Source organism: Artemia franciscana, chromosome 5 (assembly GCF_032884065.1).
Source record: "Artemia franciscana chromosome 5, ASM3288406v1, whole genome shotgun sequence".
Taxonomy (NCBI): Eukaryota; Metazoa; Arthropoda; class Branchiopoda; order Anostraca; family Artemiidae; genus Artemia; species Artemia franciscana.
Window position 1 is genome coordinate 52,667,274 of NC_088867.1, and position 16,252 is coordinate 52,683,525.

Genomic DNA, 16,252 nt, shown 5'->3' on the forward strand with positions numbered 1-16,252 from the left:
ATTTTTGTATTTGATAGGTATAGATTAGTGATTTAAATTCTCAGAGTTTCAAGCTGGGGTAGATCTCTAATTAATTATTTTTTAATCTTGAGATTTTCAGATATTCAATTCATACGTTTAAATCTGGATACGTCTGTTGAGCACGAAAATAGAAATTTGAAATTCGACTCAGATTTAGCATTAAGTAAGAGAATTGTCCTGTAAAAATTTTGATTTATAAACAGCTAATCGTGGAAATATGATTGGATGACATGTATCAAAATAAGTATAAAAATCCTCGGTTGTATATACAGCAGTTTAGACAATTTTATGGACAAATATATGCAACCCCTATACAAAAACATAACTATATTTTGTGACTGGTTGGTATTGAGGAGGTGAGGAATTTTGAAGTAATATTGTAGTTACATTCCGTTTCCGTGGTTAACTCAAGTTGTGTGAATTTCCACTTTTTTTTAACATTTTATTAGTAAATGTTTGAAAAAAGAAATCGATGCCATTCCACCGATTCAAACTGAGAATTCAGAGACCCATCTTTGTCAGCTAGATAAAAAAAAAAAAAAAAAAAAAAAAAAAAAAAAAAAAAAAAAAAAAAAAAAAAAAAAAAAAAAAAAAACATTTGCCTTCTTTTATAAGCGAATTTTCTAAAATTTATTTTTCTTAAATGATTATTCCGACCTTTGAAGGAGTATTTTGACTCAAAAACTTAGTTTTAAGCATATACTTATACGAACTTTTATTAAAGTTCTTAAGAGTTTGGCCTTTATTTTAATGTTTTAGGATGAACAGGGGAGGAGATATGTCATATAGTGCAGAGATTTTTTTTGGCGGTATGCGACATTAGTGAAATTTAGCAGAGACCACTCAGAGTAGCTAAAACCTTGTTTCAAACTTGTTTGAAAAAAGAAACAGTCTTAATAATTACAAACTTATTAAAAACTCAACTATTAAAAACCAATTACTTTTCAATAACTTTCAATAACAATAACTTTCGTCCCAACCCAAACCAGAGAAAGCGATCCCAACCACAAATTCACCACCACGTCAGGGGTTGCCCCCCTGGTTCTGCCACTGATAACATGAGCTTCTTTACGTAATGACACTCTACTATTTTACAACCGAATAATGAATGCAAAAAATAAATAAACAAAGAATAAAAAGTAAATAAACGAAGAATAAAAAATGGTTGAATTACTGGCAATTACGTAGAGGGATTTTACGTCCAGTATTACGGCAATTACGTCCAGTATTATCTGATCTCTGATAAGTGGATAGGATCCGAAATTTCTCCTCGTCCTGGCGCACGTGAATTTACCTCAAAACTGTTTATTATTGTCATAAAATTTCCTAGTGTTTCCCAGGCAACCCAGTTTTATTAGTGAAATTTATGTAACATGCTTTTAAGAATGTTGACTAATTTCTTGACAGAATCGTACGCAAAGGGAGTGGGGAAAGTTTTGAAACCCCATCCATGCAACTGTGCAGGAGTAAGGGCGGATCTAGATTGAAATCTTTGGGGGGGGGCAAGGTGACTAGGGTGCCAATAATTGCTCAAACTGACATGTTTATTTAAAACAGCGAACCAGAAGTGAAAAAAGAAAAAAACATGGATTGAGGATGCCAGAAAAATCTTGGAGGGGGGTGTCCCTCCCTTGGATCCGTCACTGTGCAGGAGAATCTCTGAGATCTGCTGCCGTACCTCTTAAAATTCCAGGATTTAACGGGTATTATATTATTTATAGAACTCGATAACAATGCCGTATCCAGGGGGAATTATGTGGTTTGACCCTCCCCCCACAAATTTTTTTCTGTCTCGTAAAAACGTAACAAAAATGAACACTGGCAAAGTCTTTATGCTTTCTAATATATTTTTTCGTCCCTCCCCCCACCAAAAAATCTTTTTTTAAAACCCCCTCTGGAAAAAAATCCTAGGTACGGTCTCGCTCGCCTACTTTTTCTTTTGTTTTCTAAGCTAGAAAACAAGTAGAGTAGAGAGAGGAATACTAACAAACAGTCATGTCAAAAGCACAACACTCATATCGTGCTTTGAGTCGTATGAAACGCTCACTTAAGTGTAAGAACAAGAGATATTGCTTGTTTAAATTTCCGCACATAGACCATCTGTTGAGAAAATCCAGTGTTTTATTTTTGCGATAGCCTACATATTTTTGTGTGTTTTGCTCGTGTTGTGCAAGGATGCTGTGTTTTTGAGCAAGTACATTCTATTTTGAATTTATTCAAATTAGTATCGAAAAAATTTTAATATTTAATGACCCTACTATTCTTGTTATAAAATAATTATTGACAAGATCAAATGACTGGTTAAATAATGAAAATACACTGTGTGTTTTCTATGCCTGTTTTTACAGATTTAATCAATATGGTAAGTAATCAACTCAATTTACTTAAATGAACAACTGAATCCATGCTTCAAACTGTACATTCTAGGTTCTTGGGAAGAGATATCTCTATTGTCCAGCAGCCGTGACGATCGGCCATTTGCAAAAGTTCATTCGTCTCAAATACGGTCTAGGACATCGCTACAAGGTTAGTGAAACCCCTTATTATGTCTATTTTCATTGGCTAATCATTTTAGCAGCCTTACAAATCTAGTGTAGACTAGCCATACGTGTACCGTTGGTCCTGTGTAGCATCTATTGCATTAAACCAGTTCTCAGTCATACCCGGGTTGTAAACATCATTGATGCTTAATTTGGGTACACCTGACAGAATTCCGTGGATTCCTTTTATGGTACTTGATGGGCGTCTATACAAATTGATCTTAATGAATTTTACTTTGAGACAATTGTATTTTCTGTCGTACTTGCCAATTTCAAACAGAGATAACAAATTTTTGAACCGCAAATCTGCTCTAACTTTGGTTACTTCACATCTGAAATACGATCAAGCTGTTTCCGCTGTTTTTGTTTTGTTTTTGTTTTTTTCAATCTCTTTAAGTGCGTCCAAACTATCATTATAATTATGTGTTTAATGAACACTATTCTCTCAGAAAAGTTGACTTGAGCGTCTTAAACACATAAAAGAAGTTGACTATGACTGTATATGACCCCCTCTTTACTCTGGCTAAGGCTAAATTGAAAGTCATCTATAGGGTAGAAATTTTTTTTTTGGGGGGGGGCTACAAGTAAAACACTTTAAAAACTCATCAAAAATTTATTTAAATTCATTTGTTACGTTTTTACACGTTTTTTTTTTTACATTTGGGGGGATAGGGGAGTTCAAACCCCCTAACTTTCCTCCCTTTCTTGGATATGGTCTTGTCTTAAGGGGACTCAATGCCTTAGACGGTCGCTCTATGTCATCCTTGTAATTTAATTTGCGTGGCTAAACTATTTAAATTTGATTTGGCAATTTTGATATAACTTGCAGGACTTGAATAAAAGATCCGAATAAACGACAGAAAACTAAAAGCCGGTACCTACTTTCCAGGAATCTTAGAAAAACCATTGAACTTCCCCATTTTGTACTGGAGATAGAGCTATTCGTATTTAATGATCAGATTTTCAGACTTAATTGACCTTGTTTAAAAACCTTTATTAGCGTTATGGAATTACAGCGATGTACCTTATAAACTTTTATTTTATTCATTATAAATGTTTTTAGTTTATTTGGCCAAACTATCTGTAATTCATTGGACAATCTTCCCATTACTTGTACAGCCTGGATGAAGATCTGAATAAACGACAGAAAACTAAAAGCTGCCACCTACTTTCCCAGAATTCTGAGTAAAATCATTTTGCTGCTCTCGTTTTGTGTCGGAGATAAAAACCCGAGATTCGTGCAGAACAAATATAGTCAGGCTTCTTACAGGTGTTGGCGAAAGAGCGAAAGAATATGCATGCCAAAAACATAAAATGAATCCGGAGCTCTAAAGTGGCGTAACATTAACAAAGACGTACAAATAAAACATTCCATAAATAAGAAAATTATCGGAAATAGTCAACAATTTTAAGAGGAGGGAGTTATCTTCAAGAATCCGTAAATATAATCAATAAACAGACATACAAGAAGAGCATAAATAGTGAAAGAGATAAAAAGAAAACAAAGGTTTCTAATGAAGCATTGTAACGGGGTAAAAGACGTGATCATTGACTGTAGACTTGCAAGGTATCTTGAAAATTATAAGGGAGATGCAGTCGAAACGTCTTAAAAAGTACACGAACGTTAAAATCATAACATAGTGAGTGAAAACTGGGCCCACGAGCATTCCAGGCATGCATGCATAGTGGAACACTCTTATAGCGAAATGCGAAATGCCTGTACGTCCTTCCTAGTGTTGGGCAGTATTTAATATCGATTTTGAAATATTGATATAGTGGCTAAAATATCGATATCGATTATCGAAACGTAAATATCGATATTGAAAACGATATTTGAAATTTTTGACTATTATTTTTTTGCTATTTACCAGTGAATGTCTTGCAGAAAAGATCTAAAATAGAAAATTGCTCCGGATTTGGCCGAAAAGAAAAACAGTGATGTATTTAATTCATTGACTCATACATGCTGATGCAGAGAATACATACCTGCATCCATAAGCTGGCATAGCCTCTTCTCAATCTCAAAATACGTTTAGCGAGGGTGGACTTCCCAATGTTGGTGAGGACCTCCAAATGGCTTTATAAATGCGTTTTAGGCTTACAGGCCTTGATCAGATCAAACCCGTCACGATTGTCATATATATATGGATCCATGTATTATCCCCTGGCGATCTTCTCCAAGTTGAGAGTAAAATAGCGAAACATGGCTTTGGCCTTTCTGGCTGCTGAATCTGTATCAATAGATGCAAGTGCCGTGACAGTCCCTGTGATTCAGCCACGATAGAATCAAGCTAGTTTGTTGGCAGTACATAGCAAAGTTTCAGTAGTCAACGCAATGCATCTTTCGCCATCAGCCGAATCTGTAAAGGCTCTAGATTTTCAATAAGGAGTCTCAAGTCCTAAGAAAAACTGTTCCATCGAAATCGTGGAAGTCTTGTAATATGGGTCTCAGAAATATTTATACTAGGTAATTTTGAATTTAATGTCCATGTCCGCCACCAGTGTCCTCTCTTCTGAGTGTTTTCCAAGGCTGATCAGTTGATAAAACGGTTCATGGTGACGACTTTTAAGTAAGGAGCGATTCGGCCCAATAGTAACCAAAACTATAAAAATCTGATTTTGATAACAATATATATATATATATATATATATATATATATATATATATATATATATATATATATATATATATATATATATATATATATATATATATACGTATATATATATATATATATATATATATATATATATATATATATATATATATATATATAATACAATTGGCTTTTTATGCTGGTTCCAAATATATATACTTCATTAAGTTTATTGTACCATCAACAGCTACGAGCCTAAAAAAAATTGCCTGATTTTCGAGAAAGGGGAGAAACAACTTCGAAAAGTCAAGGAATCACAGTAAAAATTGCATCGTCAGATTCAATATGTCATGTGACCCTACTGTAAAGGTTTCAACCTCCCATATGCAAAAATGTGGAGTTTTATGTTTTTTATCAGAAGGAAGATTATGGATGTGAGTTTATTCGTTGTTTTTTTTTCCAGAATGATCTTATCAAAGCTCTAATTCCCTACTAGAGTGACCAAAAATATTGGAGGGCAACTAACACTCCTCCCACGCCCTTGTTCCCATTTGTTATCCAAACAAAATCTTGAGATATCCATTTTGTTCACTTTAGCTGGGAAATCAAACAAGTTTGCCTCTGGAAGGGGTCATATCCAGTTTTCTTTTTCGGGGAGGGATTCAATAGGATTTTTCTTCGGGGAAGGGGTACGAAAAACTTAAAAAACATCATAACTTGTTTATATTCATTTTTGTTACGTTTTTACGAGTCGGGCAGACATTTTTTTTGAGGGGGTTCAAATTCTCACCCTCCCCCACCCTGGAAACAGCCTTGTCTCTGGAGATGACATGACCCCTCCCCCCTCCCACAATCTGGGGGAAGAGCTTTAAGTTATGAATTTTGCCTATTGTTTACGCATAGCGTTTTTTATTTGTTAGGAACCAGATATTTTTTAGGGAGGGGGAATTTTCTGTGGGGGGACTTTCCATGGGTAGAATTTTCTATGGGCAGGGAAGTTTCCGGGGATGGACTTACAAGGGAGAAGTTAAAGTGGGAGAATTTGTCACAACTCTTATTTGAAATTTGTATAGAAATGTTCCGGGGAAATTTTCATGACCCCCCCCCCCTCCGCTGTACCTGGGGGAATGTCTACGGGATTTTGCCTAATGTTTGTATACAGTATTTGTTATTTTTAGGTAAACAGATATTTTGGGGGAGGGAAATTACTCTCTCTTTGCCGATTCAATTTTACATTTAGAGATATTCCGGGCAGGGAAAATTTCAGAGAGGTTAAAATTGCCTGGGGGATTTCTGCATGGGAGGGAGGGATTTCCAGCGTGAAAAATTCTCCGTGAGGAAGCTCTCTGTGGGAGAAATTCTTCATGGCAAAATTTACCGCAGGAGAAATTGTCCATGGGAGAATTTTCCGCGGGATATATACTCCATGGAAGAATTTTCCATGATAGAAGCTTTTCATTTGGAGTATGGAATTTCCAGGAAAATTTCTTGTCGAAGGGTTTTTCCGGCACGATTTGAAAGAAAATTGGGAATTAAATGAAAAACAAGTCTTTTTTCAAATGAAAGTAGGCCTAAGAGAATTTTCTAGGCGAAATTGTCCGCAAGAAAATTTTTGGGTGGAATTTTCAGCAGGGATGGATTTATTGTTGGGGAGGGAGATTTTACTCAGGAGGAACTTTCTATGGAGGATTTTTGTTGGGAGAGCGGGGATTTTCCGCGGAGGAGAGAGGCAGGTTTCCCGGCATTATTTGACAGATATCAGAAATTAAATATAAAAAAAAAATCAACTAGAACTAGGGAGGAACATTACTTAAAACGAAAATAAATTCTACCATATGTGAGGGGAGACACTTCGCTTTATACAGTTAAGTTTCACTTTTTATAAGACATTTTTTCAAAATACTAAAAAAAACGTAGCCTATAACGTATTTGATAGGCATCCCTCTCATATACGGAATTAAATTAAAGAAGAGTTTTTTTCAACTGAAATTAAGGGACAGCATTGAAACATAAAACGAACAGAAATTATTACGTAAATGGGAGGGTTTGTTCCTCCTCAACACCTTGCTCAGTACGCTAAAGATTTTAGTACTTTTGAAAAAAGCTTCTTACTGTCAAACAGTTCGTGGTAACGAACTGTAGTTCGAAGTTTAGTGGTAGCCATCAAAAGTTACTAGCCCAAAAATTACGTATTTATTTGTTGTTGTTTTTTCCCAGGGGTGATCGTATTAAAATAATGGTCCTAGAAGATCGGAAGTGAGTGCGTTCGAACGGAAATTAAAAGTTCTAGTGTCCTTTCAAGTAACCGAAAAGTTTGAAGGGCAAATAGGTCCCCTCCCACGCCCATTTTCCCCAAAGTTATCTGATGAAAATATTGAGATAGCCTTTTTGTTCAGTGCAGTTTTAACATGAAAAAACTATGTCTTTATATGTAAAATGATCCCCCACGATGGTGAGCTTTTCATTAATATTCTATGACTTTTTGGGGGATGTCTCCCCCTTTTTCGAAAATCAAGAAAATTTTCTCAGCCTTAAAACCTTAGATGGATAAGACTAAGCTTATACATTTAAAATCAGCATAAGAAGCCGACTCTTTTGATATATCTATTCGTATCAAAATTCCTTTTTTAGAGTTTCGGTTGCTATTGAGTCGGTCATTCATTACTTACAGTTCGTTACCACGAACTGTTTGATAATTTCTGTTTGTTTTAAGTTTTATTGCTGAACCTTACTTTCAGTTGACCTGAAAGGTAGAAAGGTAGAATTGACTCTCGGGGAAAAACGTTGACATGTTGCTGATTTTGAAAAGCCAAAAGTAGTCAATGAGTTATCTTTCTTTATCCTGAGCCCGAGTAATTTCAAATCTGGATTTGCATGAAATGCTTTTATGAAATCAAAGTTTGTTTTCATTGTTTGATTTTATACTATTCAAAGTTGGAAAACAAGTTGCAAAATATGCTTCAATTATAATTTCCGATTTAACTTTGACAAAGCCAAGATTTAATCTAAATAGAAACTGATCAGAAATATCCAAATCGATATATCGATTATTGAAAGTAAAAATTGTGATTTATTTATATACCATTTAATCAAATTATTGCCCAACACTGGTTCTTCCACTTCATCTCCCAAACACCCGTATATATTTAAGCGATTTTTTATTTATTAATTTTTTTGTAACGAATCAGTTTGTATTTAACCTTAGGAAAAATCTTCAGAAAAATTATTTTTCTTTTTAAGAATAGTCTATTATCTAAAGTCTTTAAATTTCAGGTTGATATACTATGTCATTCTGAGCTTTTGTTACCCGAGTATCATTTATTGGATGTTGCTTATGCAACGTCTTGGACACAGGTAACACATTTCATCACATATATAATCACTTAGTTAAAAAAAGAGCTTTCCAAATTATATATGACCACTAAATATGAAGGTAGTTTACCATCCCTCTTAGCACACGCTAATATTTGACTTTTTCATCTTGATGCTTTTAAGAGTAGTGCTTGAAACGAAGCTATTTTCAGTTCATATGTTTGGAAATACAGTCAATAAATTAAACACTTATAATTTCCATTTATTTATAATTATTATATTCGATAATACTTTCCTGGATGCGCTGGTTAAAAGTTTGAGTAAAAACGAGGGACCGAGAGGTTAGCAGCCTCACTCATATTCACAGTACATTATATATTTTTTCGTTTAAGTCTTAAATAATTTATGGTTTGAATTCTCCCCCTCCCCAACCACATGCTCTGTATGCTGAATTTTTCTTTTCTATCACTATTGTTTGCTACTGTTTATCTTCATTTTAGTTTAGTTTATATCAGACTCCAGTGTGAACAGGAGGTATTGAAAGTGTGAAATCCCATCCATAATTGCGCCCATCTGCAATATTTGTCTTTTATCTTTAATGTCTATCGTCATGCCATTCTTTCTAAAATGTTTGTCTTTTTTTTATTTCTATTGATATTCTACTCGGTTGAGCTTCGGTTTGAGCTGTGGCTGAAGTTTAACTTGCGCTTTGGTAGGAGAGTAGAGACTGGTCGGATCCTAGAAGTGTTCAAAGGGAGTAAAAGTAACTTAGAACGGGGAAGTAAAAAACAATCGGATTTTACAGTTGTAAAACCAATTTACAGGCAAAAGAAATTAGGAGGGGTCAAACTTAGTTATCGCCCACCCCTGAATACAGCCTTGTCCGATTTTTCCATTAGGGTTCAACTTTGTTCTTTACCTAGGCAGGGTTACTGCGCTGCCTATGATTGGCTAAATGAGCTTTTTATTTGCCAAATTTGGGGGGGGCCTTCTCGTGTAAACATCTATAAACATCTAATCTCGCTATTTGCTTTTTTTCTCAAAAGAGTATTGTTTTAGTGTTTAGAGTTTTCTCTATTAAGACATTGAGCCATAAATATTCCTCCGAATGAAAAAGGATAGGGAGAAAATTGTAACTTATCTCATTATTTTTGAATTTAACACGTGGAATTACCCTTGAAGTGATAAGATGTGAAAAAAAAGATACGAGTATAACCGAATAAAACATTAATAATGGAATTACTGATGATAAATTAGAAATAGCAAATTACATGGGTGATTATTTTTCGAAGGTTGGTAGTGATATACAGAATGAAGTGTCTAGAGGCGGTGGTGCCGGCAATCGTAACACACATGCAGGATGGGTTTGAATTTGTACCTTGTATTGGTGAAGAAGTTGAAAAAATTGTTTGTGGCCTATAATCGAATTCTTCTGGTGTAGATGGATTGAACCTAAAGATTTTTATGGCACTTGGTATCTACCAAGTGACATATAGCGATCGCAAGTTCTGTCGGTCTGTCCGTCTGTTTGTCCCGGTTTTTATGGCACTTGGTATTAACCAAGTGACATATAGCAGTCGCCAATTCTGTCGGTCTGTCGGTCTGTCTGTCGGTCTGTCGGTCCCGGTTTTGCTACTTTAGGCACTTCCAGGTGAGCTAGGACGATGAAATTTCGCAAGCGTAGGGACCGGACCAGATTAAATTAGAAATAGTCGTTTTCCCGATTTGACCATCTGGGGGGGAGTGGGGGCCCGGTTAATTCGCAAAAAATAGAAAAAATGAAGTATCTTTAACTTATCAGCGGATGATTGGATCTTAATGAAATTTGATGTTTGGAATGATATTGTGTCTCAAAGCTCTTATTTTAAATCCCGACCGGATCTGATGACATTGGGGGGAGTTGGAGGGGGAAAACCTAAAGTCCCGGTTTTGCTACTTTAGGCACTTCCAGGTAAGCTAGGGCGATGAAATTTGGCAAGCGTATCAGGGACTGGACCAGATTAAATTAGAAATAGTCTTTTTCCCGATTTGACCATCTGGGGGGGGAGTAGGGGCCGGTTAATTCGGAAAAAATAGAAAAAATGAAGTATTTTTAACTTATGAGCGGGTGATTGGATCTTAATGAGATTTGATGTTTGGAATGATATTGTGTCTCAGAGCTCTTATTTTAAATCCCGACTGGGTCTGATGACATTGGGGGGAGTTGGACGGGGGAAACCTAAAATCTTGGAAAACACTTAGAGTAGAGGGATCGGGATGAAACTTGATGGGAAAAATAAGCGCAAGTCCCAGATACATGATTGACATAATCGGAACTGATTTGCTCTCTTTGGGGTAGTTGGGGGGGGGGAGTAATTCTTAAAAATTAGAAAAATGAGGTATTTTCAACTTACGAACGGGTGATCGGATCTCAATGAAATTTGATGTTTAGAAGGATATCGTGTCTTAGAGCTCTTATTTTAAATCCCGACCGGATCTGGTGATGGGGGCGGGGAGTTGGGAGGGGGAAACCTAAAACTTGGAAAACACTTAGAGTGGAGGGATCGGGATGAAACATGGTGGGGAAAATAAACACAAGTTCTAGATAGATGATTGACATAAACAGAACGGATCCACTCTCTTTTGGGTAGTTGGGGGGGGGGGGTAATTCTGAAAAATTAGAAAAAATGAGGTAATTTTAACTTACGAACGGGTGATTGGATCTCCATGAAACTTGATTTTTAGAAGGATATCGTGTCTCAAAGCTCTTATTTTAAATCCTGACCGGATCTGGTTACATTGGGGGAAGTTTGGGGTGGGGAGACCTAAAATGATGGGAAACGCTTAGATTGGAGGGATTGGGATGAAACTTGGTTGGAAAAATAAGCAGAAGTCTTGCATACGTGATTTACAAAATTGGAACGGATCCGCTCAATCGCGGGGGGGGGAATTCTGAAAAATAAGAAAAATGACGTATTTTTAACTTACGAAGGAGTGATCGGATCTTCATGAAACTTCATATTTAGAAGGACCTCGTAACTCCTATATCTTATTTTAAATCTCAACCGGATCAAGCGTAATTGGCGGGGGGGGGCAGTTGGGTGAGACCGGAAATCTTAGAAAATACTTAAAGCGGTGAGATCAGGATGGAACTGGATGGGAAGAATAGAAACCTGTCTAAGATACGTGACTGACATAACTGGACCGGATCTGCTCTCTTTGGTGGAATTGCGGGGGGGGGGGGTAATTTTGAAAATTGAGGTATTTGTAACTTACGAAAGGGTGACCAGATCTTAATGAAATTTGATATTTAGAAGGATCTTGTGCTTAAAGTTCTAATTTCAAATTCCGACCAGATCCTGTGACATTCGGGGGAGTTGGAGGGGGGGAACCGGAATTCTTGGAAAACATGAAAATTGGAGTATTTATATCTTACGAATAGATGATCGGATCGTAATGAAATTTGATTTTTAGAAGGAATTCATGTCTCAGAGCTCTTATTTCAAATTCCGACCAGATCTTTTGACATTGTGGGGATTTGGAGGGGGAAATCTTGGAAAAACACTTGGAGTGAAGGAATCGGGATGAAGCTTGGTGGATAGAATAAACAAATGTCCTTGATACGTGATTGACAGAATCGTACTGGATTCGCTCTCTTTGGGGGAGTTGGGGGGAGGGGTTCAGTGATTTGGCGAGTTCGGTGTTGGGGGGAGGGGTTCAGTGATTTGGCGAGTTCGGTGCTTCTGGACGTACTAGGGCGATGAAAATTGGTAGGCGTGTCAGGGAGCTGCACAATTTGACTTGATAAAGTCGTTTTCCCAGATTCGACCATCTGGGGGGCAAAAGGGAGAGGAAAAATTAGAAAAAATTAGGTATTTATAACTTACGAGTGGGTGATCGGATCTTAATGAATTTTGATATTTAGAAGGACTTTGTGACTCAGAGCTCTTATTTTAAATCTTGACCGGCATTAAACCTCTTATTTTCCTTTTTAAATCAATCTATTGATTCATAGAATTTTGTTAGAGTTCATACCATATGATCTCTTGGCTCTTAGCTCTTCTCGCCTCGTCACAAGTGCCATATGAGCTCTTAGCTATTGTTCTACTTTAGGCACTTCCAGGTAAGCTAGGACGATGAAATTTGGCAGGCGTATCAGGAACCAGACCAGATTAAATTAGAAATTGTCGTTTGCCCGATTTGTCCATCTTGGGGGAGTGGGGGGACGGTTAAATCAGAAAAATTAGAAAAAATAAGGTATTTTTAACTTACGAACGGGTGATCGGATCTTAATGAAATTTGATTTTTGGAAGAATATCGTGTCTCAGAGCTCTTATTTTAAATCCCGACCGGATCCGGTGACATTGCGGGGAGTTGGGGGGGGACATAAAATCTTAGAAAACGCTTAGAGTGGAGGGATCGGGATGAAACTTGGTGGGGAAAATATTCACAAGTCCTAGATACCTGTTTGACATAACCAGAACGGATCTGCTCTCTTTGGGGGAGTTGGGGGGGGGGGGGTTAATTCTCAAAAATTAGAAAAAATGAGGTATTTTTAACTTGTGAAAGAGTAGTCGGATCTTAATGAAATTTGATGTTTGGAAGGATATTGTGTGTCAGAGCCCTTATTTTAAATCCCGACTGGTTCCGGTGGCATTGCGGGGAGTTTGGAGGGGGGTTAAATCTTGGAAAACGCTTATGGTGGAGGAATCAGGATGAAACTTGGTGGGAAAAATAAGCACAAATCCTAGATACGTGATTGACATCACCGGAATGGATCCGCTCATTTTGGGGGAGTGGGGGAAGAGTTAATTCTATAAAATTAGAAACAAATAGGTATTTTTAACTTATGAATGAGTAATCGGATCTTAATGAAACTTCATATTTATAAGGACATCGTAACTCAGATTTCTTATTTTAAATTCCGACCGGATCCAGTGTCATTAGGGGGGAGGGCCGTAAATCTTGGAAAACACTTAAAGCGGATAGATCGGGATTAAACTTGGTGAGAAGAATAAGCACAAGTCCAAGATATGCGACGAAAATAACCAGACCAAATCCGCTTTCTTTGGTGGAGTTGGGGAGGGGAGTAATTCGGAAAAACTAGAGAAAAATGAGGTATTTGTAACTTACGAATGGGTGATAAGATCTTAATGAAATTTGATCTATAGAACGATCTTATGCTTTAGAACTTTCATATTAAATTCCGACCAGATTTGGTGACAACTGGATCTGGAGAGGAAACTGGAGGGGGAAACTGGAAATCTCGTAAAACGCTTATAAATGTCGTAGTTACGTGATTGACGTAACCGGAGTGGATCCGCTTTCTTTGGGGGATTTAGGGGGTGGGGTTCAGTGCTTTTGCGAGTTTGGTGCTTCTGGACGTGCTTGGACGATGAAAATTGGTAAGCGTGTCAGGGAGCTGCACAAATTGACTTGATAAAATCGTTTTCTCCGATTCGACTATCGGGGGGGCTGAAGGGAGAGGAAAAATTAGAAAAATTGAGGTACTTTTAGCTGATGAGTGGGTGATCGGATCTTAATGAATTTTGATATTTAGAAGTACTTCGTGACTCAGAGCTCTTATTTTAAATCCCGACCGGCATTAGCCTCTGATTTTCCTTTTAAAGCAATCTATTGATTCTTAGGATTTTGCCAGAGCTCATACCATATGAGTTGTTGGCTCTTGGCTCTTCCGACCTCGTCACAAGTGCCTTTTGAGCTCATAGTTCTTGTTAAATTTGTGTCGGTATATCTTTTGCCGGAATTGGTTTGTTTAATTAATCTGTCAATTGTTAAATGCCATTTCCCATCAGAACTGAAACGGTCAAAAATCATACCTTTATATAAAGTTGGGGCCCCTCGGACCCCTGTAACTGGCGATCGATTTCGAGTTTACCTCTATTTATTAAAATTTATAAAAAAAAAGTTATTTATAAGTTATTGTATGATTTTTTGGATTCGAGGAAAATACTGTATGATGGACAGTTTGGTTTCAGAAGTAAATATTCCACTAGTCATGCAGTACACCATCTTTAAGTTTTGTTGATAATGCTCTTGAAAATAATCTGGTTCCTTTAACTGTAGATTTTTGTAAGGCCGTTGAATTTAATACTCTTCTAAGTAGACTAAATGGTTTTGGGTTATGTAGTACTTGTGTGAAGTGGTTTTCATCGTACTTGCATGGCCGCACTATAAAAGTTGCTTTATCAGATATATTAAGCAGGGAGTTCGGTGTTAAGTGTGGAGCGCCTCAAGGTTCCGTGCTGGAACCTCTACTTTATCTCATTAATGTTAATTCGCTGGCTTCACATTTTGGAGAGGAGGCGCTGATCTCTTTTGCGGGCGACATTGTGATAACATTTATTGGTAGTTGTTTGGTGGAGGTTGTACATAAGGCTAACTTAGCTCTTGAACGTTTACGCAGTTTTACAGTTGGTAGTTCCCTGGCAGTTAGTGTATCTAAAACAAACTATATTATTTTTAGTAGAACAGGTAGGTGATAATAATTACATATTTATTGGACATTTACCCATTAAACAAGTTTTTGAAATTAAGTAATTGAGGTTTTATTTAGACAATAATATTAGTTGGAAAAAGCAATGTAGTGTTATTGGTGCGAAAATGGCCAGGGGTCTAGGAATTCTGAGACGAATAAAAAAACCTTTCCATTCAAGATTTTAAAAATCATTTATTTTTCCCTTCCTCATCCATATATAGGTTAAGGTTGCGTTCATTGGGCCAGCAATTTTTTTCTAATTATAAAAGGATCTAGATTTTGCAAAATAAAAGCATTCGATTGATTGCGGACATGAAAGAGCAGGTTGAATGCAAAACAATTTTCAACTTTTCCCGGTGTAATGTTTTACATGTTGGTCAGATTCGTGACTACCAAGCATCAATTTTTGAGTTCTAAAGCATGGAATGTATTTGCTCTGAGTGTTTTCATGATTGTTTTTCTATGAATCAGGAGCACCATAGTTAAGATACAAGAAATTCACAACTTTTAAGCCATGAAAAAAAGAAAACAGTCAGATCATCATATGTGGTTCCTAATAATAGTGTTCATGTGTATGTCTTGTTGTTTTTTATATATAAGACAGGCTATGTGGATAATCATGAGTTGTTATGTATATATATTTATTTATAAGATATAAAACACAATAGGAATTTGCAGTACAACTCCTTAGGATTTTCTTTTTGCTGCAATAAATAATTAGTAGATGTTTGAATCGTAAATAAAAATAAAACCTACAGACCTACCTAATTTAACTCGGAGAATTTGAGTAAATTAGATCATAAGGCTTACGAAAAAACGAAGTTTACAAATAATTGTTTATGGTAACTGTTAATTTTGTAGGGATATCATAATATTTGAGTCGAATTAAGTAGTGGCCAGAATAACTGTGGAAATGCATTTGCCTATATTCCGGTGCCAGGGCTATTTCTCTTTCATCTGAAGGTCACTTGTCCAGTCCTTTGATAGTTCTCTTGTTCATATATTATCTACTCCTTCCCCTTAGTGGTCCTATTGATGGAATTGATGGAACCAAGAAACTCAAAACAAGAATTCTATGAATACAAAAGAGTAGAGATATACTACTGCAACTACTACTACTAATAGCTTTCACCGTAGCATCAGGCCGCCTGAGACCAACACAGCTACCCACACTCCTCCTGTATACCAATCTATTGAAAGCCTCCTTCGTTACATCCTCCCAGGAAGTTTCCATTTCTCTGAAATCTTTCTTCTACGACATCCTCCCGCCGCAACCACGGACGACCTGCTCTCCGTTTAGCCCT

General features: G+C 36.7%; 1 protein-coding gene across 1 annotated transcript in view; it reads left to right on the forward strand.

The window, feature by feature from the left end:
* The window catches only part of LOC136027573 (polycomb group protein Psc-like), a 99,795-nt gene that overhangs the window by 74,931 nt on the left and 8,612 nt on the right, over positions 1–16,252 (forward strand). Inside the window, exons 7-8 of the mRNA XM_065704953.1 lie at positions 2,449–2,547; positions 8,432–8,512. Of these exons, the coding sequence (XP_065561025.1) occupies positions 2,449–2,547; positions 8,432–8,512 (180 nt within the window). The remainder of the gene's footprint in view (positions 1–2,448; positions 2,548–8,431; positions 8,513–16,252) is intronic.